The 27612-nt window shown below is 49.3% G+C and overlaps 1 protein-coding gene across 3 annotated transcripts in view; it reads right to left on the bottom strand.

Moving 5' to 3' along the window:
* CEP89 (centrosomal protein 89) overlaps positions 1-27612 on the bottom strand; it is a 268804-nt gene that overhangs the window by 114240 nt on the left and 126952 nt on the right. For all 3 annotated transcript variants that reach the window (XM_063945997.1, XM_063945998.1, XM_063945999.1), the window contains 2 exons: positions 7483-7650; positions 3893-4034 (listed from right to left, as the gene is read on the bottom strand). In XM_063945997.1, coding sequence (XP_063802067.1) covers positions 3893-4034; positions 7483-7650 — 310 coding nt within the window. The remainder of the gene's footprint in view (positions 1-3892; positions 4035-7482; positions 7651-27612) is intronic.

The raw sequence follows: 27612 nt of genomic DNA, 5'->3' as shown, positions 1-27612 counted from the left end.
GGGCAGGCACAGGCTGAGAAGCCGGCTGTCCCACATTAGGTATGTCGTCAAACCTTTTATGCAAGGAGTCGACACTGTCGCGTAATTCCTTCCACAGCACCATCCACTCAGGTGTCAACCCCACAGGGGGTGACATCACGTTTACAGGCATCTGCTCCGCCTCCACATAAGCCTCCTCATCAAACATGTCGACACAGCCGTACCGACACACCGCAAACACACAGGGAATGCTCTGACGGGAGGACAGGACCCCACAAAGCCCTTTGGGGAGACAGAGAGAGAGTATGCCAGCACACACCAGAGCGCTATATAACACAGGGATCCCACTATAAATGAGTGTTTTCCCTTATAGCTGCTTTTTTATATATCATATATATATATATCTATCCTGCGCCTAAATTTAGTGCCCCCCCTCTCTTTTTTACCCTTCTGTAGTGTTCAGACTGCAGGGGAGAGCCAGGGAGCTTCCTTCCAGCGGAGCTGTGAGGGAAAAGTGGCGCCAGTGTGCTGAGGGAGATGGCCCCGCCCCTTTTCCGGCAGACTTCTCCCGCTTTTTCTGGAATACTGGCAGGGGTACTTTTACATCTATATAGCCTCTAGGACTATATATGATGTAGATTTGCCAGCCAAGGTGTCATATATCGCCCTCAGGGCCCCCCCCCCAGCGCCCTGCACCCTCAGTGACCGGAGTGTGAGGTGTACATGAGGAGCAATGGCGCACAGCTGCAGTGCTGTGCGCTACCTTGGTGAACACCGAAGTCTTCTGCCGCCGATTTTCCGGACCTCTTCGTGCTTCTGGCTCTGTAAGGGGGACGGCGGCGCGGCTCCGGGAACGAACACCAAGGTCGGGTCCTGTGGTCGATCCCTCTGGAGCTAATGGTGTCCAGTAGCCTAAGAAGCCCAAACTACCACCTGTTAGGTAGGTTCGCTTCTTCTCCCCTTAGTCCCTCGCTGCAGTGAGTCTGTTGCCAGCAGATCTCACTGAAAATAAAAAACCTAAATATACTTTCTTTCTAAGAGCTCAGGAGAGCCCCTAGTGTGCATCCAGCTCGGCCGGGCGCAAGAATCTAACTGAGGTCTGGAGGAGGGTCATAGTGGGAGGAGCCAGTGCACACCAGTTAGACCTAAAGCTTTCTTTATAGTTGTGCCCAGTCTCCTGCGGAGCCGCTATTCCCCATGGTCCTTACGGAGTCCCAGCATCCACTTAGGACGTCAGAGAAATAAATATATATATATATATATATATATATATATATATATATATATATAAAATTTACAGACAGATAATCTATATCACAAGCTACCTACTGTATACAAGCTATAAGTGCCCATAATAGGCAATTACAACTATTTTCCTAGGCGTGGGCACGGCGCACAATAGATCTCGGGACTCCCTCCTCAGTCAGATATGGCCGATGACCAAGGCAGCCAACAGCACAGTCACCTCCCAGCATCCTGCTGGGTGGGAGATCCGGGGCCGGGGATCCAGGTGATGATCATGCTGCTGGCTGCCTGGCTGCAGCTCCTCATTAACATCACTGGACACTCCCGCAGCTTCCCAGCAGCGTCCTCCCTGCTGTCTGCCCGGCCTGTTACCGCTCCCTCCGGGGCTGCTGCAACTGCTCTTTTATCGGGGGGTCTTTTACCACGGGTTCAGGCGTGAGCCGGACACAAAGCTCTCTGCTCCATGCCTGAGATGATCGGCTGTTGCAGCGGTGGACGGGAGCCAGTGGATGGGAGCCGGTGGTGGCGCGGCTGCACACGGGCACAGAGGAGGAGGGTCGGGGAGGTATGGAGCTGTAAGGGGGGGGGGGGGGGGGGGGGGGCGAACGACCCCACCACACACCCCGCACCCTAAATCCGCCACTGCACTACTGTGTGGCGTAATGTGTTTTAGGAGCTCTACTGTGTAGCGTAACGTGTATAAGGGGCACTACTGTGTGTTGTAACGTGAATTAGGAGCATTTACTGCGTGTTGTATCGTATATAAGAAGCAGTACTGTGTGGTGTAACCTGTATAAGGGGTACTATTGTGTGTTGTAACGTGTACAAGGAGCACTATTGTGTAACATAACGTGTATAAGGAACACTACTGTGTGTTGTAACGTGTCTAAGGAGCACTGCTGTGTGGCATAACGTGTCTAAGGAGCACTGCTGTGTGGCATAACGTGTCTAAGGAGCACTGCTGTGTGGCATAACGTGTCTAAGGAGCACTGCTGTGTGGCATAACGTGTCTAAGGAGCACTGCTGTGTGGCATAACGTGTCTAAGGAGCACTGCTGTGTGGCATAACGTGTATAAGGAGCACTGCTGTGTGGCATAACGTGTATAAGGAGCACTGCTGTGTGGCATAACGTGTCTAAGGAGCACTGCTGTGTGGCATAACGTGTATAAGGAGCACTGCTGTGTGGCATAACGTGTCTAAGGAGCACTGCTGTGTGGCATAACGTGTATAAGGAGCACTGCTGTGTGCCGTAACGTGTATAAGGAGCACTGCTGTGTGCCGTAACGTGTATAAGGAGCACTGCTGTGTGCCGTAATGTGTATAAGGAGCACTGCTGTGTGGCGTAACGTGTATAAGGAGCACTGCTGTGTGGCGTAACATGTATAAGAAGCACTACTGTGTGGCGTAACGTGTATAAGGGGCACTGCTGTGTGGCGTAACATGTATAAGGAGCACTATTGTGTAACATAACGTGTATAAGGAGCACTACTGTGTGTGGTAACATGTATAAGGAGCACTACTGTGTAACATAACGTGTACAAGGAGCACTACTGTGTGGTGTAACATGTGTAAGAGGCACTACTGTGTGGTGTAATGTGTATAAGGAGCTCTACTTTGTGGCGTAACATGTATAAGGAATACTACTGTGTAACATAACGTGTACAAGGAGCACTACTGTGTGGTGTAACATGTGTAAGAGGCACTACTGTGTGGTGTAATGTGTATAAGGAGCTCTACTTTGTGGCGTAACATGTATAAGGAATACTACTGTGTAACATAACGTGTACAAGGAGCACTACTGTGTGGTGTAACATGTGTAAGAGGCACTACTGTGTGGCGTAACGTTTATAAGGAGCTCTACTACGTGGTGTAATGTGTATAAGGAGCTCTACTACGTGGTGTAATGTGTATAAGGAGCTCTACTGTTCGGTGTAATGTAATTCTGTGTAATGTAATAAGATTGCACTACTGTGTGGCATAATTTGAATTAGTGGTGCTATTGAGTGCCCACACACCTTCTCAATGAGACAATGCCCTATTTTCTGGCACACATTTTTCGGATTATGGGGGGTGCGATGCATATTGTTGCACCCGATTTTGCCACCAGGGCAGCATCCTTAACTGAATGTCTGAGGAAACAGTCCCTAGACAAGACAGTATGTCTTAGGATTTAAGACAAGTTTAGGATTTAAGACAAGCTTAGGATTGCAGGAGACTGTTTAGGATTTAAGACAAGCTTTGTGCGCAGAGCCTGTATTGCAAGCTCCTGATTTCAGGTGTCAAATTTGAGGCCCAAGACTAGTTAACCCTTGCAAAACTACAGCTACTTATTCAAAATGGTCAAATATGGTGTGTGTGCCCATTTTTCCAGTGTACTTCATGCCCAAAACAGCGTTGGGCCAGGCGAAATACAAGTGGGTCATATGCAAGTGACCACCCTCTGTTGATTTCAAGTGTCAAATTTGTGGGCCGCGACCAGTTAACCCTTGCAAAACTCAATTTTCTGAATAAGAAGCCGGAGCTCGAATAAGGAGTGAATAAGAAGCTAACTCCAGCTTCGTCATATCTGCGCCACTTATCTGCAGCCAATTTCATTAGCACCATTGGAAATAATACAGAACAGCGCCAGGACTACCTGCAGAGAGAAAGCTGAACGCTTGTCACTCACCATGTGAATAAGCTGGTCCCGCTCCCAGGCGGTGCTCTCAGCGAGAGTTATCAGATTGGCCAGATACTGGTGAGCTGCAACCTCCTTCTCCATTGCATCCTCCAACTGCTGCTTGAGCTGGCCGAGCCGTCTCTGCATCTTCCTGGAACACAAACACCCATCCGTCAACTCTGTGGCAGCAATATCCAGTAATGTCAGCTTTGGGATGCGTGCCATGATCACAGTATTACATTATTCAGTTGGCAGCCTCTTAATTACATACTGCAACTGAAGCTGAAATAAATTTGCATTTGAAATGATAAGGTTGCTCTGTGTTCAGATTATTATGTTTGAAACTGTAATATGGGCTATAGAGGTGCATTTAGTGATAGAATTAAGTGTAAATGTACAATGGGGGTCGTTCTAACCCAATCGCACGCTGCAGTTTTTCGCAGCGTAGCAATCGGGTCAGAACTGCGCATGCGCCGGCGCATGGCCGCCTGTTGCTGCGCTACGATCGCCTCTGCCTGAATGACAAGCAGAGGCGGTCGATGGGCGGGAGGGGGCGGAACGGCTGCGTTTAGCCGCCGTTTCCTGGGCGCGGTCCGGCCAACGCAGGCGTGGCCGGACCGTGCGGGGAGTGGCCCGCAGCGGCTGCGTGACCTCACACGCAGCCACTGCGGGCTGGGGAGCCAAGAGTAGCTCCCGGCCAGCACGCTAAAGCTGCGCTGGCCGGGAGCTACTCTTGAAGTGCAAAGGCATCGCCGCTGTGCGATGCCTTTGCACTTCTGCGGGAGGAAGGGGGGGGGCGACACTGACATGCGGGGCGGACTAGCCCTGTGCTGGGCGTCCCCCCGCATGTCTGAGTTCATGATCGTAGCTGTGCTAAATTTAGCACAGCTGTGATCAACTCGGAATGACCCCCAATATCCTAGAAAATACAGAAAGGCAACTCTAAGTATAACATCAGGGAGGCCACGGAAAGATGAAGAAGATGCGGAACCACAGACTATAGGATAGGCAGTGATCTTCCTTTTGTCGTTTGCCTCCATTGTCGCAATGACATCTTTTCAGAATCGTGCAGCATAAACTATTATCAATTATATAATCCTGTAAGGTGTCCGCCTAGCGCCCATGTGCTGAACACCATAGGCGCGCTTGCCCCCTGCTGACTGCTAGACGCTGGTGAGTAGTCCCTCTTAATGACGTCTACCAGTAATGAGAAGGAACTCCCTTGAAGAAACTACAGAGAAACAGGGCCCAGGCAGCAAGTTCCTTAATGTCTCCAGTGGCACTTGGTCAGTGGCAGTGCAAGAGCCGCCTGATTAGTAGGAAGTTCCGTGAGCGGCTGCACCATGCACTGGTTCTCCGCTACTTTCTCTAAACTATCCACTGTTCCTGGCAATGGGGGTCATTCCGAGTTGTTCGCTCGGTATTTTTCTTCACATCGCAGCGATTTTCTGCTAACTGCGCATGCGCAATGTTCGCACTGCGACTGCGCCAAGTAAATTTGCTATGCAGTTAGGTATTTTACTCACGGCATTACAAGGTTTTTTCTTCGTTCTGGTGATCGTAATGTGATTGACAGGAAGTGGGTGTTTCTGGGCGGAAACTGGCCGTTTTATGGGAGTGTGTGAAAAAACGCTACCGTTTCTGGGAAAAACGCGGGAGTGTCTGAAGAAACGGGGGAGTGTCTGGGCAAACGCTGGGTGTGTTTGTGACGTCAAACAAGGAACGAAACTGACTGAATTGATCGCAGATGCCGAGTAAGTGTGGAGCTACTCAGAAACTGCTAAGAAGTGTCTATTCGCAATTCTGCTAATCTTTCGTTTGCAATTTTGATAAGCTAAGATTCACTCCCAGTAGGCGGCGGCTTAGCGTGTGCAAAGCTGCTAAAAGCAGCTAGCGAGCGAACAACTCGGAATGACCACCAATGTGCAGAGGAGCAGGAATTCCTGTGTGCCGGGGACTGCACAAGCGTTTCAAAAATAACTCCTGAACATCCAACTGGCCATAAAACTATTAACAATTTTTTATATAGCACATACATATTGCAAAGCACTTGTTAGAATCAGTAATACAAACAGCTTAGTAGATCTTGGTCAGGTCAGCTGCAATCAGTCTGTAGGCAACCAGTCAGCTGTGCAGACTAGGTCTCATAGTGCTGGACTTCTTCCTGATTTGCTACGATGGAGTTAGAATCCTGACTGCTGCTTATTTGATGTTACAGCCCTTATAGGGAGTCTCCCAGAACACTCTATTGTGGGTTGTATTCAGTCTGCATCTGTACTGTTCAGAGGTGCACCTGGATTAAATGTTCTGCTCAGCAAAGTTTTGCTTGTTTCACTTGGAAAGACTGTCTCTGAATACATTCTACCATGCGATGCTAATCTGAACTGATTGCAAGATCTGCGAGTATCTACAGGTCATATCACTTGTGCATATGGAAAATAACTGTTCAGCATTTCATTATAATGCTGTTAATCTGGAGTAGTCTGAAGATCTAGCTAATGTTTCGCTGCTGTGCAAATCACTTGTGCAATTGGAAATATTCTGCAGTATTTCTCTAAAAAAGACAGTTATTTATGTATGCAGAAATCTTGTCACGATTTATATCTTTACTGTGGAAAATATTTGTGCTTTTGGAGGTACAGATGTAGCCATTTTCATCTTACTGCGATGCGACATGCTACATCGCGGCACGCTGGGCTGCAACTATTCACAACCGGCGATCGGTTCATTAATTCTTAAAGGAATCAAAGGAGCAATCGCCGGCAGTGAATATTCACGAGAGAGGGAGCCCTCGCAAGAGTGAAAGTGAAACAAAGAGACACTGGGTGAGAAAGAGACACAGGAGGGAGAGAGACATAAAAGAGGTGACAGACACACACAAAGAAGAGAGAGAGATGAAGGATGGGGGGAGAGAAAGATAGAGGGGGAGGTAAAGGCAGGAGAAGAGAACGACATGGGGGGAGATAGACATACACACGGGAAGGGGAGAGAGAAAGAAGGAGACACACACACACATACATACATACATACATACATGGGAGAGATGGGAAGGTAGGGGAAGAGAACGACATGGGGGGAGATAGACATACACACAGGGGAAGGGGAGAGAGAAAGAATGAGACACACACACACATACATACATACATACATACATACATACATGGGAGAGATGGGAAGGTAGGGGAAGAGAATGACATGGGGGGAGATAGACATACACATAGGGGAAGGGGAGAGAGAAAGAAGGAGACACACACACACACACACACACACACACACACACACACACACACACACACACATGGGATAGAGATTGGAAGGTAGGAGAAGAGAAGAGGGGAAAAAAAGAAACCTCTACAGTGTAGGCCACAATTTCGAGCGACCCAGACAATGTTTGAAGCAAAATATTAGTTAACTAATAATCACTAAAAGAACCTGGTCACATTGAGGAGCATTCTAAAGTGTTTTTTGTGTACAGTATTATATAATCTTCCTTGAGAATAACGTATATCGCACTCATATTATTTGTTGCTAATGGCTACTGTTTTACTTGCATCATCTTCTTACATAAGTCCTTTTTTGTGTTTAGGGACACCACCAACCTGTTAGATTTTTTGACTTTCTCCACCTCGGCCTCCAGGACCTTGTTGTCCTCTGATAAGTCAATCCTCTGGAGGAGGAGAGCTTTCTTCTCCGCCTGCAGGACAGAGATCTTGGCCATGAGATCACGCACTTCACTCGCGTTATCCTCCTGCTGCTGCCGGAGCCGGCTGCCGGAAAGAAGCGCATCAAACACAAATGTATTTTATTGGTGACACAGATAACAAAATTGCTCATTACCCTGCCAGCAGTTCAGTCCTGCGCTACGTTTGCTTGGAAGTCTGACGGGAATGAGAGAGACATATTAACCCACAATGGTCCCATGCTGCCAGGCGGATCTCTGTGCCAGCAACCAGGACTGCCGACGGCAAAAACAACCTGTTGGCCTCAGATTGACATTAAAATTGGAGAGATCCAATCTGGCCATGGAACTTACAGAGCAATACAGGCCGGGTAAACTGAAACATCCACATCTCTAGGTTATTAATTCCAGAGAGACTCTGAAACCGATAACTGCGCAGCGGTAATGAAGCCATCACAGTATGGCGGCAGGGACTCCATAAGTCACTCTGCGGCGTTCACTCACAGCTCTTACAGGGTTCATGTCTGGCAACGATATATTGATAAGGAGCATTTGTTGCCTAGGAACTAATGACATAAATGGAGACACAAATCCAGCCGCACAGCTGCCCCTGGGCGTACAGCCACGTAAGATGTTGCATCTATCATCAGTCCCGCAGTCATCGTCAGCAATTGCGTATACTGATGTATGCTCCCTCCGCAGAAGCAGTCATTTCCCGGTCGTCCGTAGTCTCCCTCCCCCCAAGCCTTTGGTTCATTTTATTTCTTTATTGTGATTATTGGTTTTGTTTAGTACTTTCAGCTGCTGAATACTTATAGCATGACGCATTAGTGCTGGACCGAAACCAAACCCCCCCCCTATTACATCTATCCAGACACAAGCTAAATGAGAGAATCCCCCTTACATGGCAGCTTCTCTGATCCAAGCCCTATTATACTTCTATGGATAAAGTCCGATTCAGTCTTGGGATTCCGATTCTTTTTATTTTACTTTGTATATGCTAAATACTTATGCGACAGGGGGCAGACACTTTGGTATCACTGGCCTCTGTATAGGGTGGGGCGGTCAGCATTAAGAGAAGAAAGAAAGAAAGAAAGAAAGAAAGAAAGAAAGAAAGAAAGAAAGGAGGAGGAAGAGGAGCAAGAGGAGGAGGAGGAGGAGGAGGAGGAGGAGGAGGAGGAGGAGGAGGAGGAGGATTTAAAAAGGGAACTACCTGACGGATAATAGAAACTGAGAGTGTGCGCTTACTCTCTGGAAATGAGTGTGACTAGGACTTCCTCCAATGGCGTTCCGCAGTGCTGAAACATATTTGGAGATTGCGGTCAGTCTAGAGGGCCAGGGTTGGGACAAGGACTGCCTGAGATACAGAGCCATGGCCGGGGTAATAGAGCCCAGAGCAGATGTTAGTGGGAGACTTCTAGTGGGAATCAGGAGAGGATGGAGATTGGGGGAAAGAAGAGATTTCACGGAAGAGGAACCGGTAGCGCTGCAGAAAGGGTGGTGTTGCCATAGCAACCAGATACACTCAAAGGGAAACAAAGGGCCGTGGGCATCACTTTTCCTACACAGCAGAGACCGGTATAATTGCCCCCTAATACAGATTTTCTGGTCATCTCGCTGGAAAAATAAAAACATTGCATGACGGGTGTCCAAATTGCACGGCTTGCCCGAACGGTAATTCTACAATTTTTGGTGATAATTAAGCCCCTTGGGGATTTTTAACCAAGGCCAAGAACACAATATGTCAGCTTTAACTAGGCAAAAACATAGGCCGATTAATGAAAGAACACAGGTATTTTTCTTTTTAAAAATACAGGCAGAACACGGATACAGCCAGGGCTGGCAAGAGAAATCTTGGGCCCCGGTACAACAACGTTATGGCCACACCTCTGTGGGGCGTGTCTAGCACATGAGAAGCACTCACTCACACATAATCACAGGATGCCTATTCCTGGGCCCCCACTGGGCCTGTCCATCAGACCTGGGCCCAGGTAATTTGTACCCTCCCCCCCCCCCATCTCTTGGCACCAGTGGATACAGCAATTAGATCAGAACGATGCAACACGGGCAGATCGACAAATGCCTGTGAACATGTATCTACACAGGTGATACAAAGCCAATGTAATACCGCTGGCAGCCAGCAGGTGGAGGTGCAAAGCATGCGTTAAGCGGTCATTGGCCATTCACACAACAGCACTGTTTCAGAGGTGTCCATATGCTACGTGTGCTCGTCACTTTTGTGTGTACGGTATATACAGAAAGTCAACGGACAATAAAAAATAATATACGACCCATCCCCCGAAAATGAACATTATTTACATGACATCCGCATGCATCACCCGTGCCCTCAGCGGGCTTCCTGTGCAGAGAATGGGGCACGTACTGCAGTCACAGTTCAGGTGATGGCAGAGTCTCCCGGAGACCTGGACGGCTGCAGACGCTACAGGTGGGTAAGTCGTTTATACATTAGCTCCCTGAGTTATGTAAGTTGCTCTGAGATGTAAGGCGAGGTAAGCGATGCAATTCATCACTGCTAGCAGCTCCAGAAGAGAACATCAGCGCTGTAATAAAACACTGATGTCTCCCATTCAGGGATGACGCAATGCAGTATTACATTTACACAGGAATCAGAGCGTGGAGCGCGCAAATTGCCCTTGTCCCATATAAATCCTCGGATGAATCATCTGTCACAAGAGATGAGGAGGACAGCCTCACCGTACAGACAAGAGACATGATATAAATAGGATTTTATTTTCTCGTAGTCCATAGAGGATACTGGGGTCCACATTAGTACCATGGGGTATAGGCGGGTCCACTAGGAGCCACTGGCACTTTAAAGAGTTTGCGAGTGTGGGCTGGCTCCTCCCTCTATGCCCCTCCTACCAGGCTCAGTCTAGAAACTGTGCCCGAGGAGATGGACATATCCTGAGGAAGGATGCAACAGAACAGTGGTGAGATTCGAACCAGCACACACAAACAAGAGGAAAGCCAAGCTAACCAAACTTGAACAGGGACAGCAACAGCTGAACCAACAATAATACTTAACCAAGTAACAGTGCAGGAAAAACGAAGCGTTGGGTGGGCGCCCAGTATCCTCTACAGACTACGAGAAAAGGATTTACCGGTAGGTAATTAAAATCCTATTTTCTCTTACGTCCTAGAGGATACTGGGGTCCACATTAGTGCTATGGGGATGTACCAAAGCTCCCAAACCGGGTGGGAGAGTGCTGAGGTTCCTGCAGAACTGATTGACCAAACTGAAGGTCCTCAGAGGCCAAAGTATCGAACTTGTAGAACTTAGTAAACGTGTTCAAAACTGACCAAGTAGCTGCTCGGCAGAGCTGTAAAGTAAAGACACCCCGGGCAGCCGTACAGGAAGAACCCACCGACCTAGTAGAGTGGGCCTGTACAGATTTTGGACACAGCAAACCTGCCGTGGAATAAGCCTGCTGGATAGTAAGCCTGATCCAGCAAGCAATAGACTGCTTCGAAGCAGGACACCCAATCTTCTTGGGATCATAGGGAACAAACAGCCAGTCAGATTTTCTGTGACGAGCTGTTCCCTTCACATAGATCTTCAAAGCCCTCACAACATCCAAGGACTTTGAAGTAGCAGAGGTGTCGGTAACCACCGGAACCACAATAGGTTGGTTGATATGAAACGCAGACACCACCTTTGGAAGAAATTGCTGACGAGTTCTGAGTTCAGCCCTATCTTCATGAAAAATCAAACAGGGGCTTTTGTGAGAAAACACCCCCAGCTCCGACACATGCCTTGCAGAAGTCAAGGCCAACAGTGTGACGGCGTTCCACGTAAGAAACTTTACATCAACGTCCTGCAAAGGCTCAAACCAATCCGATTGCAGGAACTGCAACAGCACGTTGAGATCCCAAGGTGCCGTAGGAGGCACAAAGGGTTGTTGGATGTGCAGAACCCCCTTCAAAAATGTCAACCTCAGGGAGAGAAGCCAATTGTTTCTGGAAGAAATTGGATAAGGTGAAATCTGGACTTTTATGGAGCCCAAACGTAGGCCCACATCCACACCTGACTGCAGAAAAAGGAGAAAACGTCCCAATTGAAATTCCACCGCAGGAAAATTCCTGTTCTCACACCAAGAGACATCTTTTTCCCCAAATATGGTGGACATTACCCCCTTTCTGGCTTGGATGAGTGTTGGAATAACCCTATCTGGGATCCCTTTCCGGGATAGAATTTGACGCTCAACCTCCATGCTGTCAAACGTAGCCGTGGTAAGTCTTGATAGACGAACGGCCCCGTTGGAGAAGGTCCTTACGAAGAGGTAGAGGCCACGGGTCCTCTAGGAGCATCTCCAGTAGATCCGCATACCAGGCCCTTCTTGGCCAGTCCGGAGCAATGAGAATTGCTTGAACCTTTTCCCTTTTTATTCTTTTGAGAATCTTTGGGATCAATGGGAGTGGTGGAAACACATACACCATCTGGTAGACCCATGGAGTCACCAGAGCATCCACCGCCACTGCTTGCGGGTCCCTTGACAGTGGAACAATACTGCTTGAGCTTCTTGTTGAGATGAGAGGCCATCATGTCGACTAGTGGCATTCCCCACCGACGTGTCAAGCACCCCAACACCTCCGGGTGAAGGCCCCACTCTCTTGGGTGGAGGTCGTGTCTGCTGAGGAAGTATACTTCCCAGTTGTCTACTCCCAGAATGAAGATTGCGGACAACGCCACAGCGCGTCTTTCTGCCGAGAGGAGTATCCTTGTTACCTCTGCCATAGCTGCCCTGCTCTTCGTTCCGCCTTGTCGGTTTATGTACATTACTGCCGTCACATTGTCCGACTGAACCTGAATGGCTTGATCTTGAAGAAGATGCGATGCCTGTAGAAGGGCGTTGTATATGGCCCTTAGTTCCAGAATGTTGATTGGAAGATCGGCATCCTTACTTGACCATTTTCCTTGGAACTGTTCCCCTTGGGTGACTGCTCCCCAACCTCTGAGGCTTGCATCCGTAGTTAGCAGAATCCAATTTTGAATCCCAATCCATCAGGCCTCAGTCAGGTGAGAAGTCTGAAGCCACCACAGAAGAGAAATCCTGGCTTTTGCCGACAGACGGATCCTCTGGTGCATGTGAAGATGCGATCCGGACCATTTGTCCAAAAGATCCAGCTGGAAGGGCCTTGCATGAAACCTTCCGTACTGCAGCGCTTCTTAAGCGGCTACCATCTTTCCCAGAAGGCGAATGCATAGATGCACGAAGTCCGGGTTTGTCTTACAACATCCCGCACCATCGACTGGATCCACCAATGCCTTTTCCAACGGAAGGAATACCTTCTGTGCCTCCGTATCCAATATCATCCCCAGGAACGGAAGCCTCAGTGTTGGATCCAGATGAGATTTTGTTAGGTTCAAAATGCACCCAAGATACTGGAGTAGTCTGGTTGAGAGGGCAATGTTGACTAACAACCTCTCCCTGGATGGTGCCTTTATCAGCAGATCGTCCAACTACGGTATTATGTTCACTCCCTGTTTGCGGAGGAGAAACATCATTTCTGCCATTACCTTGGTGAACACCCTAGGTGCCGTAGATGTGCCAAATGGCAGGGCCTGGAACGGATAGTGACAGTCCAGTAATGCAAACCTTAGATAAGCCTGATGAGACGGCCAAATCAGAATATGAAGGTACTGTACGCATCCTTGATATCCAGAGACACCAAGAATTCCCCCTCCTCCAGACCTGAGATCACTGCTCTCAGAGACTCCATCTTGAATTTGAACACCCGTAAGTACGGGTTCAACGACTTGAGGTTTAAAATGGGCCTTACTGAACCATCCGGTTTCGGAACCACAAACAGGTTGGAGTAATAACCTTTGTTTTGTAGTTGAAGTGGAACTGGGACAATGACCTGAGTCTGCACCAGTTTTTGAATTGCTGCCTGTAAAGTCATACTTGCTTCCGGAGAAGCTGGTAAGCATGATTTGAAGAATCTGTGAGGTGGGAGTTCCTGAAACTCTAGTCTGTATCCCTGGGTGATAAGGTCTGTGGCCCAGGGATCCTGGCAAGATGTTGCACAAACGTGACTGAAATAACGTAACCAAGCTCCCACCTGCCTATCTTCCAGGCAGTGTGGACCACCATCATGCTGAAGGCTTTGAGGAAGCAGACCCGGAGGTCTGTTCCTGTGAACCTGCAGTTGCTGGTTTTCTGGGTTTACCTCTATTAGCTTTGAAGGCCGTAGAAGGACCTTTGATTTTGTTTTTAAACTTCACTGTCCGAAAGGACTGCAGAGTTGGAGCAGAGTAGGTTTTCCTAGCTGGGGGCGCTGCGGAAGGAAGGTATGTAGACTTACCCGCCGTAGCCTTGGATATCCACGTATCCAGTTCATCTCCAAAAAGGGCTTCATCTGTGAAAGGTAGGCTTTTCATGCCTTACCTGGAATCCGTGTCCGCAGTCCACTGGCGTAGCCACAAGCCTCTTCGTGCTGACACTGTCATGGCAGTGGTACGTGCGTTGAGCAAACCAATTTCCTTTATGGCCTCCACCATAAAGTTAGCAGAATCCTGTATATGATGTAGGAGTAAAATTATCTCCCCCCCTGGTGAGCTGCTGGATTCACTCATAGTGAAGCCCCGCCCCCTTAATGGCGCGCGGTCTTCCCGTTTTTTTTATACTGGCTGAAGTAATTTCTGTTCTACAGTGGGTTAAACCCCCTGTAGAATTGCTGCCAGTGTGGGTATATGTTTGTAGTGGCTTCAGCTCACCCCACACAGCGGAACACACAGCACCCTGCATGCCTCTGAAGCCTGGAGCCGTAGCCTGCTTTTCAGCGCTGCGCTCCTACCCCTTGTGCCGCCATTAAAGCCGGCGACCCGCTAACCGGGACGCCAGCCACCTACTCACCACTCTTCTTACTTCTGGCTCTGTTAGGGGTGGCGGCGTGCTGCGGGTCTGTTCGCTCGCCCTGGTGGGGCTAGTGAATAGGACCCTCAGGAGCTCAGTGTCCTGTCAGAGGGGAATAGGACCATTAACCCTAGGTAGGATGGGCCGTTCACCCCCCTAAGTCCCATGAAGCAGGCCGGCTGGTACCGTCCAGTAATGCCCGAAAACAATAAAAAATAAGATTTTACTCACCGGTAAATCTATTTCTCGTAGTCCGTAGTGGATGCTGGGACTCCGTAAGGACCATGGGGAATAGCGGCTCCGCAGGAGACTGGGCACAACTAAAGAAAGCTTTAGGACTACCTGGTGTGCACTGGCTCCTCCCACTATGACCCTCCTCCAGACCTCAGTTAGGATACTGTGCCCGGAAGAGCTGACACAATAAGGAAGGATTTTGAATCCCGGGTAAGACTCATACCAGCCACACCAATCACACCGTATAACTCGTGATACTATACCCAGTTAACAGTATGAAATATAACTGAGCCTCTCAACAGATGGCTCAACAATAACCCTTTAGTTAGGCAATAACTATAAACAAGTATTGCAGACAATCCGCACTTGGGATGGGCGCCCAGCATCCACTACGGACTACGAGAAATAGATTTACCGGTGAGTAAAATCTTATTTTCTCTGACGTCCTAAGTGGATGCTGGGACTCCGTAAGGACCATGGGGATTATACCAAAGCTCCCAAACGGGCGGGAGAGTGCTGATGACTCTGCAGCTCCGAATGAGCAAACTCTAGGTCCTCCTCAGCCAGGGTATCAAACTTGTAGACTCTTGCAAAAATGTTTGAACCCGACCAAGTAACAGCTCGGCAAGGTTGTAAAGCCGAGAACCCTCGGGCAGCCGCCCAAGACGAGCCCACTTTCCTCGTGGAATGGGCTTTTACAGATTTAGGGTGCGGCAGTCCAGCCGCAGAATGTGCAAGTTGAATCGTGCTACAGATCCAGCGAGCAATAGTCTGCTTAGAAGCAGGAGCACCCAGCTTGTTGGGTGCATACAGGAGAAATAGCGAGTCAGTTTTCCTGACTCCAGCCGTCCTGGAAACATATACTTTTCAGGGCCCTGACTACGTCCAGTAACTTGGAATCCTCCAAGTCCCAAGTAGCCGCAGGCACCACAATAGGTTGGTTCACATGAAAAACTGATACCACCTTGGAAGGAATTGGGAACGAGTCCTCAATTCCGCCTTATCCATATAAAATACAGATAAGGGCTTTTGTATGACAAAGCCGCCAATTCTGATACACGCCTGGCCGACGCCAAGGCCCACAGCATGACCACTTTCCACGTGAGGTATTGTAGCTCTACGGATTTAAGTGGCTCAACCCAATGCGACTTCAGGAAATCCAACACCACGTTGAGACCCCACGGTGCCACTTGAGGCACAAACGGGGCTGACTATGCAGCACTCCCTTAACAAAAGTCTGAACTTCAGGCAGTGAAGCCAGTTCTATTTTGGAAGAAAATCGATAGAGCCGAAATCTGGACCTTAATGGAACCCAATTTTAGGCCCATAGTCACCTCTGACTGTAGGAAGTGCAGAAATCGACCTAGCTGAAATTCCGCCTTTGGGGCCTTCCTGGCCTCACAGCACGCAACATATTTCCACCATATGCGGTGATAATGGTTTGCGTTCACTTCTTTCCTAGCTTTAAAAAGCGTAGGGATAACTTCCTCCGGAATGCCCTTTTCAGGATCCTGCGTTCAACCGCCATGCCGTTAAACGCAGCCGCGGTACGTCTTGGAACAGACAGGCCCCCTGCTGCAGCAGGTCCTGTCTGAGCGGCAGAGGCCATGGGTCCTCTGAGATCATTTCTTGGAGTTCTGGGTACCAAGCTCTTCTTGGCCAACCCGGAACAATGAGTATAGTTCTTACTCCTCTCCTTCTTATTATTCTCATTACCCTGGGTAAGAGAGGCAGAGAAGGGAACACATACACCGACTGGTACACCCATGGTGTTACCAGAGCGTCCACAGCTATCGCCTGAGGGTCCCTTGACCTGGCGCAATATCTTTGTAGCTTTTTGTTGAGGCGGGACGCCATCATGTCCACCTGTGGCCTTTCCCAACGGTGTACAATCATTTGGAAGACTTCTGGATGAAGTTCCCACTCTCCCGGGTGGAGGTCGTGTCTTCTGAGAAAGTCTGCTTCTCAGTTGTCCACTCCGGGAATGAACACTGCTGACAGTGCTAACACATGATTTTCCGCCCCTCGGAGAATCCTTGTGGCTTCTGCCATCGCCATCCTGCTTCTTGTGCCGCCCTGTCGGTTTACATGAGCGACCGCCGTGATGTTGTCTGACTGGATCAGCACTGGCCGGTGTTGAAGCAGGGGTCTAGCCTGACTTAGGGCATTGTAAATGTCCCTTAGTTCCAGAATATTTATGTGTAGGGAAGTCTCCTGACTTTTCCATAGCCTTGGAAGTTTCTTCCCTGTGTGACTGCCCCCCAGCCTCGAAGGCTGGCATCCGTGGTCACCAGGACCCAGTCCTGTATGCCGAATCTGCGGCCCCCTAGAAGATGAGCACTCTGCAGCCACCACAACAGCGACACCCTGGCCCTTGGAGACAGGGTTATCCGCCGATGCATCTGAAGATGCGACCCGGACCACTTGTCCAACAGATCCCACTGGAAGATCCTTTCATGGGACCTGGCGAATGGAATTTCTTCGTAAGAAGCTACCATCTTTCCCAGGGCTCGCGTGCATTGATGCACCGACACCTGTGTTTGTATTAGGAGGTCTCTGTCTAGAGACGACAACTCCTTGGACTTCTCCTCCGGGAGAAACCCTTTTTATCCTGTTCTGTGTCCAGAACCATACCCAGGAACAGTAGGCGCGTCGTAGAAACCAGCTGCGACTTTGGAATATTCAGAATCCAGCCGTGCTGTTGTAGCACTTCCCGAGATAGTGCTACTCCGACGAACAACTGCTCCCTGGACCTCGCCTTTATAAGGAGATCGTCCAAGTACGGGATAATTATTTCGGCCATTACCTTGGTAAATACCTCGGTGCCGGGGACAGACCAACGGCAACGTCTGGAATTGGTAATGACAATCCTGTACCACAATTTTGAGGTACTCCTGGTGAAGAGGGTAAATAGGGACATGCAGGTAAGCATCCTTGATGTCCAATGATACCATGAAATTCTCCAGGCTTGCAATAATCGCCCTGAGCGATTCCATTTTGAACTTGAACCTTCGTATATAAGTGTTCAAGGATTTCAATTTTAGAATGGGTCTCACCGAACCGTCTGGTTTCGGTACCACAACATTTTGGAATAGTAACCCCGGCCCTGTTGAAGGAGGGGTACCTTGATTTCACCTGCTGGAAGTACAGCTTGTGAATTGCCGCCAGTACTACCTTTCTCCGAGGGCAGCAGGCAAGGCTGACGTGAGGTAACGGCGAGGGGGAGTCGCCTCGAACTCCAGCCTGTATCCCTGTGATACTACTTGCAGAACCTAGGGATCCACCTGTGGGCAAGCCCACTGGTCCCTGAAGTTCCCGAGACGCGCCCCCACCGCACCTGTCTCCACCTGTGGAGCCCCAGCGTCATGCGGTGGACTCAGAGGAAGCGGGGGAAGATTTTTGATCCTGGGAACTGGCTGTCTGGTGCAGCGTTTTCCTTCTTCCCTCGTCTCTGTGCAGAAAGGAAGCGCCTTTGACCCGCTTGCTTTTCTGGAGCCGAAAGGACTGTACCTGAAAATACGGTGCTTTCTTAGGCTGTGAGGAAACCTGAGGTAAAAATTTTTCTTCCCAGCTGTTGCTGTGGATACGAGGTCCCAGAGACCATCCCCAAACAATTCCTCACCCTTATAAGGCAGAATCTCCATGTGCCTTTTAAAGGCAGCATCACCTGTCCACTGCCGGGTTTCTAATACCCTCCTGGCAGAATGGACATTGCATTAATTCTGGATGCCAGCCGGCAAATATCCCTCTGTGCATCCTTCATATATAAGACGACGTCTTTAATCTGCTCTATGTTAGCAAAATATTATCCCTGTCTAGGGTATTAATATTATCTGACAGGGTATCAGACCACGCTGCAGCAGCACTATTTATGCTGAGGCAATTGCAGGTCTCAGTATAGAACCTGAGTGTGTATATACAGACTTAAGGATAGCCTCCTGCTTTTTATCAGCAGGCTCCTTCAAGGTGGCCGTATCCTAAGACGGCAGTGCCACCTTTTTGACAAACGTGTGAGCGCCTTATCCACCCTAGGGGATATCTCCCAACCTCTGGCGGGAAAGGGTACGCCATGATTAACTTTTTAGAAATTACCAGTTTCTTATCGGGGGAACCCACGCTTCTTTACACACTTCATTCACTCATCTGCTGGGGGAACAAAACACTGGCTGCTTTTTCTCCCCAAAAATAAAACCCCTTTTATGTGGTACTTGGGTTCATGTCAGAAATGTGTAACACATTTTTCATTGCCGAGATCATGTAACGGATGTTCCTAGTGGATTGTGTATATATATCTCAACCTCGTCGACACTGGAGTCAGACTCCGTGTCGACATCTGTGTCTGCCATCTGAGGTAACGGGCGTTTTTTGAGCCCCTGATGGCCTTTGAGACGCCTGGGCAGGCGCGGGCTGAGAAGCCGGCTGTCCCACAGCTGTTACGTCATCCAGCCTTTTATGTAAGGAGTTGACATTGTCGGTTAATACCTTCCACCTATCCATCCACTCTGGTGTCGGCCCCTGACTGAGGACAGGACCCCACACAGCCCTTTGGGGAGACAGAGAGAGAGTATGCCAGCACACACCAGAGCGCTATATAATGTAGGGATAAACACTATAACTGAGTGATTTTTCCCCCAATAGCTGCTTGTATACATATATTGCGCCTAAATTTAGTGCCCCCCCTCTCTTTTTAACCCTTTGAGCCTGAAAACTACAGGGGAGAGCCTGGGGAGCTATCTTCCAGCTGCACTGTGAAGAAAAAATGGTGCCAGTGTGCTGAGGGAGAAGCCCCGCCCCTTTTTCGGCTGACTTTTCTCCCGCTTTTTTATGGATTCTGGCAGGGGTAATTTATCACATATATAGCCCTGGGACTATATATTGTGATGATTTGCCAGCCAAGGTGTCTTATATTGCCCTCAGGGCGCCCCCCCCCCCCCAGCGCCCTGCACCCATCAGTGACCGGAGTGTGAGGTGTACATGAGGAGCAATGGCGCACAGCTGCAGTGCTGTGCGCTACCTTGGTGAAGACCGAAGTCTTCTGCCGCCGATTTTTCGGACTCTTCATGCTTCTGGCTCTGTAAGGGGGACGGCGGCGCGGCTCCGGGAACGAACACCAAGGTCGGGTCCTGCGGTCGATCCCTCTGGAGCTAATGGTGTCCAGTAGCCTAAGAAGCCCAAACTACCACCTGTTAGGTAGGTTCGCTTCTTCTCCCCTTAGTCCCTCGCTGCAGTGAGCCTGTTGCCAGCAGACCTCACTGTAAAATAAAAAACCTAAATATACTTTCTTTCTAGGAGCTCAGGAGAGCCCCTAGTGTGCATCCAGCTCAGCCGGGCACAAGATTCTAACTGAGGTCTGGAGGAGGGTCATAGTGGGAGGAGCCAGTGCACACCAGGTAGTCCTAAAGCTTTCTTTAGTTGTGCCCAGTCTCCTGCGGAGCCGCTATTCCCCATGGTCCTTACGGAGTCCCAGCATCCACTTAGGACGTCAGAGAAAAGAAAATAAATGCAGAAAAAAACTCTTCAGGACCTCCCCTAGCTGTGATTGGCTCCTCCGGGCACATTTTCTAAACTGAGTCTGGTAAGAGGGGCCTTGAGGGAGGAGCCAGCACACACTATCAATTTCTTGCCCATGGCTCCTAGTGTACCCATCTATACCCCATGGTACTAAAGTGGACCCCAGTATCCTCTAGGACTTAAGTGAAAACAGGATGAAACACAGTGGTAGAGGTAATAGCAGGAGGACACACAGTGGTAGGGGTAATAGCAGGATGAAACAGTGGTAAGAGTAATAGCAGGAGGACACACAGTGGTAGGGGTAATAGCAGGAGGACAAACAGTGGTAGGGGTAATAGCTGGATGACACACAGTGGTAGGGGTAATAGCAGGAGGACACAGTGGTAGGGGTAATAGCAGGAGGACACACAGTGGTAGGGGTAATAGCAGGATGAAACACAGTGGTAGGGGTAATAGCAGGATGACACACAGTGGTAGGGGTAATAGCAGGATGAAACACAGTGGTAAGAGTAATAGCAGGAGGACACACAGTGGTAGGGGTAATAGCAGGAGGACACACAGTGGTAGGGGTAATAGCAGGAGGACACACAGTGGTAGGGGTAATAGCAGGAGGACACACAGTGGTAGGGGTAATAATAAGAATTTACTTACCGATAATTCTATTTCTCGGAGTCCGTAGTGGATGCTGGGGTTCCTGAAAGGACCATGGGGAATAGCGGCTCCGCAGGAGACAGGGCACAAAAAGTAAAAGCTTTTCCAGATCAGGTGGTGTGCACTGGCTCCTCCCCCCATGACCCTCCTCCAGACTCCAGTTAGGTACCGTGCCCGGACGAGCGTACACAATAAGGGAGGATTTTGAATCCCGGGTAAGACTCATACCAGCCACACCAATCACACCGTACAACTTGTGATCTAAACCCAGTTAACAGTATGATAACAAAAGGAGCCTCTGAAAGACGGCTTCCTACAACAATAACCCGATTTTTGTAACAATAACTATGTACAAGTATTGCAGAATAATCCGCACTTGGGATGGGCGCCCAGCATCCACTACGGACTCCGAGAAATAGAATTATCGGTAAGTAAATTCTTATTTTCTCTATCGTCCTAGTGGATGCTGGGGTTCCTGAAAGGACCATGGGGATTATACCAAAGCTCCCAAACGGGCGGGAGAGTGCGGATGACTCTGCAGCACCGAATGAGAGAACTCCAGGTCCTCTTTTGCCAGGGTATCAAATTTGTAAAATTTTACAAACGTGTTCTCCCCCGACCACGTAGCTGCTCGGCAGAGTTGTAATGCCGAGACCCCTCGGGCAGCCGCCCAAGATGAGCCCACCTTCCTTGTGGAATGGGCATTTACATATTTTTTGCTGTGGCAAGCCTGCCACAGAATGTGCAAGCTGAATTGTACTACAAATCCAACGAGCAATAGTCTGCTTAGAAGCAGGAGCACCCAGCTTGTTGGGTGCATACAGGATAAACAGCAAGTCAGATTTCCTGACTCCAGCCGACCTGGAAACTATATTTTCAGGGCCCTGACAACATCCAGCAACTTGGAGTCCTCCAAGTCCCTAGTAGCCGCAGGCACCACAATAAGCTGGTTCAGGTGAAACGCTGACACCACCTTAGGGAGAAACTGGGGACGAGTCCACAGCTTTGCTCTGTCCGAATGGACAATCAGATATGGCTTTGTGAGATAAAGCCGCCAATTCTGACACTCGCCTGGCCGAGGCCAGGACCAACAGCATGGTCACTTTCCATGTGAGATATATCAAATCCACAGATTTGAGTTGTTTAAAACAATGTGATTTTAGGAATCCCAAACTACGTTGAGATCGCCCAGTGCCACTGGAGACATCAAAAAGGGGTTGTATATGCAGTACTCCCTTAACAACTTCTGGACTTCAGGAACTGAAGCCAATTTCTTTCTGGAAGAAAATCGACCGGTCGAAATTTGAACCTTAATGGACCCCAATTTGAGACCCATATACACTCCTGCTTGCAGGAATGTAGGAATTAACCTAGTTGAAATTCTTCCGTGGAGCCTTCCTGGCCTCACACCATGGAACATATTTTCACCTAAGCGGTGATAATGTTGTGCGGTCACCTCCTTCCTGGCTCTGACCAGGGTAGGGATGACCTCTTCCGGAATGCCTTTTTCCCTTAGGATCCGGCGTTCACCCGCCCTGGCGTCAACGCAGCTGCGGTAAGTCATGGAACAGACATGATTCTTGCTGAATCAAGATCCTTTCTAGTATCTCTTGAAGTTCCGGGTACCAAGTTCTTCTTGGCCCAAACCGGAACCACGAGTATAGTTCTTACTCCTCTCCTTCCTATCATTCTCCATACACTGGGTATGAAAGGCAGAGGAGGGAACACATACACCGACTGGTACACCCACGGTGTTACCAGAGCGTCCCAGCTATTGCATGAGGGTCTCTAGACCTGGCGCTTCATGTGGGACGCCATCATAACCACCTTTGGTCTTTCCCAACGGTTTACAAACATGTGGAAACTTCCAGATGAAGTTCCCACTTTTCCGGGTGGAATTCATTTATGCTGAGGAAATCTTCCTAGTTGTCCACTCCCGGAATGAACACTGCTGACAGTGTTATCACATGATCTTTCGCCCAGCGAAGAATCCTTGCTGTCATTGCCCTCCTGCTTCTTGTGCCGCCCCGTCTGTTTACGTGGGCGACTGCCATGATGATGTCCTACTGGATCAGCACCGGTTGACTTTGAAGCAGAGGTCTTCCTAGGCTCAGAGCATCGTAAATTGCCCTTAGCTCCAGTATATTCATGTGGAGAGAAATCTCCAGACTTGACCACACTTCCTTGGAAATTTCTTCCTTGTGTGACTGTTCCCCAGCCTCTCAGGCTGGCATCCGTGGTCACCAGAACACAGTCCTGAATGCTGAATGTGCTGCCCTCTAGAAGATGAGCACTCTGCAGCCCCCACAGAAGAGACACCCTTGTCCTTGGAGACAGGGTTATCCGCTGATGCATCTGAAGATGCGATCCGGACCATTCGTCCAGCAAATCCCCCTGAAAAGTTTTTGCGTGAGATCTGCCGAATGGAATCGCTTCGTAAGAAGCCACCATTTTTCCCAGGACTCCTGTGCATTGATGCACTGATACTTGGCCTGGTTTTAGGAGGTTTCTGACTAGGTCGGATAACTCCCTGGCTTTCCCCTCCAGGAGAAATACCTCTTTCTGGACTATGCCCAGAATCATTCCTAGGAACAGCAGACGTATCATCGGAAAACAGCTGCGATTTTTGGAATATTTAGAATCCACTCGTGCTGTCGTAGAACTACTTTAGATAGTTCTTTTCCGACCTCCAACTGTTCTCTGGAAACTTGCCCCTTTCAGGATATCGTCCAAGTAAGGGATAATTAAGATGCCTTTCTTCTTTTAAGAATCATCTTTTCGGCCATTACCTTGGTAAAGGCCCGGGGTGCCGTGGATAATTCAACGGCAGCGTCTGAAACTGATATTGACAGTTCTGTATCACGAACCAGAGGTACCCTTGTTGAGAAGGGCAAATTTGGACATGGAGGTAATCCTTGATGTCCAGGGACACCATATAGTCCCCTTTTTTCCGGTTCTCTATCACTGCTTTGAGTGACTCCATCTTGATTTGAACCTTTTTATGTAAGTGTTCAAAGATTTCAGATTTAGACTATGTCTCACCAAGCCGTCTGGCTTCAGTACCACAATATAGTGTGGAAGACAAATACCCTTTTCCTTGTTGTAGGAGGGGTACTTTGATGATCACCTGCTGGAAATACAGCTTGTGAATTTTTTCCAATACTGCCTCCCTGTCGGAGGAAGCCGTTGGTAAAGCAGGCTTCAGGAACCTGCGAGGAAAAAATGTCTCGACTCTCCAATCTGTACCCCTGGGATAATACTTGTACGATCTAGGGGTCAACTTGCGAGTGATCCCACTGCGCGCTGAGACTCTTGAGACTACCCCCCCACTGGTGGAGGGCTTCTTTTCCTGGGAAGGGGCTGCCTGCTGCAGTCTACTTCCCTTTCCTCTATGTCTGGGCAGATATGACTGGCCTTTTGCCCGCTTGCCCACATGGGAACGGAAGGATTGAGGCTGAAAAGACAGTGTCTTTTTCTGCTGAGATGTAACTTGGGGTAAAAAGGTTGGATTTCCCAGCTGTAGCCGTGGCCCCCAGGTCCGATGGACCGACCCCAAATAACTCCTTCCCTTTATACGGCAATACTTCCACGTGCCGTATGGGATCTGTATCACCTAACCACTGTCGTGTCCATGACATCTTCCGGGAGATATGGACAACGCACTTATCTTGATGCCAGAGTGCAAATATCCCTCTGTGCATCTCGCATACATACATATAGAATGCATCCTATTAAATGCTCTATATCAATAAAATATTTTTAGTCAGGGAATTCGACCAAGCCAACCCAGCACTGCATCTCCAGGCTGATGGCGATCGCTGGTCGCAGTATAACCACCGTATGTGTGTATATACTTTTTAGGATATTTTTCCAGCTGCCTATCAGCTGGCTCCTTGAGGGCGGCCGTATCTGGAGACGGTAACGCCACTTGATAAGCGTGTGAGCGCCTTTTCCACCCTAAGGGGTGTTTCCCAACGCGCCCTAACTTCTGGCGGGAAAGGGTATAACGCCAATATTTGCTATCGGGGTAAACCCACGCATCATCACACACTTCATTTTATTTTATCTGATTCAGGAAAAACTACAGGTAGTTTTTTCACTTCCACATAATACCCTTTTTTGTGGTACTTGTAGTATCAGAAATATGTAACAGCTCCTTCATTGCCCTTAACGTGTGGCCCTAATGAGGAATACGTTTGTTTATTCACCGTCGACACTGGATTCAGTGTCCGTGTCTGTGTCTGTGTCGACCGACTGAGGTAAATGGGCGTTTTTTATAAAAAAACCCTGACGGTGTTTCTGAGACGCCTGGACCGTTACTAATTGTTTGTCGGCCGTCTCATGTCGTCAACCGACCTTGCAGCGTGTTGACATTCTCACGTAATTCCCTAAATAAGCCATCCATTCCGGTGTCGACTCCCTAGAGAGTGACATCACCATTACAGGCAATTTCTCCGCCTCCTCCAGCATCGTCCTCATACATGTCGACACACACGTACCGACACACAGCACACACACCTGGAATGCTCTGACAGAGGACAGGACCCCACTAGCCCTTTGGAGAGACAGAGGGAGAGTTTGCCAGCACACACCAAAAAACGCTATAATTACATAGGGACAACCTTATATAAGTGTTTCTCCCTAATAGCATCTTTATATATATATATTTATATCGCCAATTTGTGCCCCCCCTCTCTGTTTAAACCCTGTTTCTGTAGTGCAGTGCAGGGGAGAGCCTGGGAGCCTTCTCTCCAGCCTTTCTGTGAGAGAAAAAATGGCGCTGTGTGCTGAGGAGATAGGCCCCGCCCCTTTTACGGCGGGCTCGTCTCCCGCTCTTTAGTGAAGTTTGGCAGGGGTTAAATATCTCCATATAGCCTCTGGGGGCTATATGTGAGGTATTTTTAGCCAGTATATAGGTTTACATTTGCCTCCCAGGGCGCCCCCCCCCAGCGCCCTGCACCCTCAGTGACAGCGTGTGAAGTGTGCTGAGAGGAAAATGGCGCACAGCTGCAGTGCTGTGCGCTACCTTTAGAAGACTGTCAGAGTCTTCAGCCGCCGATTCTGGACCTCTTCTAACTTCAGCATCTGCAAGGGGGCCGGCGGCGCGGCTCCGGTGACCATCCAGGCTGTACCTGTGATCGTCCCTCTGGAGCTAATGTCCAGTAGCCAAGAAGCCAATTCATCCTGCACGCAGGTGAGTTCACTTCTTCTCCCCTCAGTCCCTCGTTGCAGTGATCCTGTTGCCAGCAGGACTCACTGTAAAATAAAAAACCTAAGCTAAACTTTCTCTAAGCAGCTCTTTAGGAGAGCCACCTAGATTGCACCCTTCTCGGCCGGGCACAAAAATCTAACTGGAGTCTGGAGGAGGGTCATGGGGGGAGGAGCCAGTGCACACCACCTGATCTGGAAAAGCTTTACTTTTTGTGCCCTGTCTCCTGCGGAGCCGCTATTCCCCATGGTCCTTTCAGGAACCCCAGCATCCACTAGGACGATAGAGAAAGCAGGATGACACACAGTGGTAGGGGTAACAGCAGGAGGACACACAGTGGTAGGAGTAATAGCAGGAGAACACACAGTGGTAGGGGTAATAGCAGGAGGACACACAGTGGTAGGGGTAACAGCAGGAGGACACACAGTGGTAGGGGTAATAGCAGGATGACACACAGTGGTAGGGGTAATAGCAGGATGACACGCAGTGGTAGGGGTAATAGCAGGAGGACACAGTGGTAGGGGTAATAGCAGGATGACACGCAGTGGTAGGGGTAATAGCAGGAGGACAGTGGTAGGGGTAATAGCAGGAGGACACAGTGGTAGGGGTAATAGCAGGAGGAAAACACAGTGGCAGGGGTAATAGCTGGAGGACACACTGGCAGGGGTAATTGCTGGAGGACACACAGTGGTAGGGGTAATAGCGGGAGGACACACAGTGGTAAGTGTTTTATCAGAAGGGCACACAGTGGTAGGGGTAACAGCAGGAGGACACACAGTGGTAGGGGTAATAGCAGGATGACACACAGTGGTAGGGGTAACAGCAGGAGGACACACGGTGGTAGGGGTAATAGCAGGAGGACACACAGTGGTAGGGGTAATAGCAGGATGACACACAGTGGTAGGGGTAATAGCAGGAGGACACAGTGGTAGGGGTAATAGCAGGAGGACACACAGTGGTAGGGGTAATAGCAGGATGAAACACAGTGGTAGAGGTAATAGCAGGAGGACACACAGTGGTAGGGGTAATAGCAGGAGGACACACAGTGGTAGGGGTAATAGCAGGATGAAACACAGTGGTAGAGGTAATAGCAGGAGGACACACAGTGGTAGGGGTAATTGCACGATGACACAGTGGTAGGGGTAATAGCAGGATGACACACAGTGGTAGGGGTAACAGCAGGAGGACACACGGTGGTAGGGGTAATAGCAGGATGACACAGTGGTAGGGGTAATAGCAGGATGACACACAGTGGTAGGGGTAACAGCAGGAGGACACACAGTGGTAGGGGTAATAGCAGGAGGACACACAGTGGTAGGGGTAATAGCAGGAGGACACACAGTGGTAGGGGTAATATAAGGAGGGCATACAGTGGTAGGGGTAATATAAGGAGGACACACAGTGGTAGGGGTAATAGCAGGAGGACACACAGTGGTAGGGGTAATATAAGGAGGACACACAGTGGTAGGGGTAATAGCAGGAGGACACACAGTGGTAGGGGTAATAGCAGGAGGACACACAGTGGTAGGGGTAATATAAGGAGGGCATACAGTGGTAGGGGTAATAG

This window comes from Pseudophryne corroboree, chromosome 11 (assembly GCF_028390025.1).
Source record: "Pseudophryne corroboree isolate aPseCor3 chromosome 11, aPseCor3.hap2, whole genome shotgun sequence".
In the NCBI taxonomy this organism is placed as follows: Eukaryota; Metazoa; Chordata; class Amphibia; order Anura; family Myobatrachidae; genus Pseudophryne; species Pseudophryne corroboree.
Note: the sequence above shows the minus strand (reverse complement) of the source record. Positions and strands in the feature narration are given on the sequence as shown.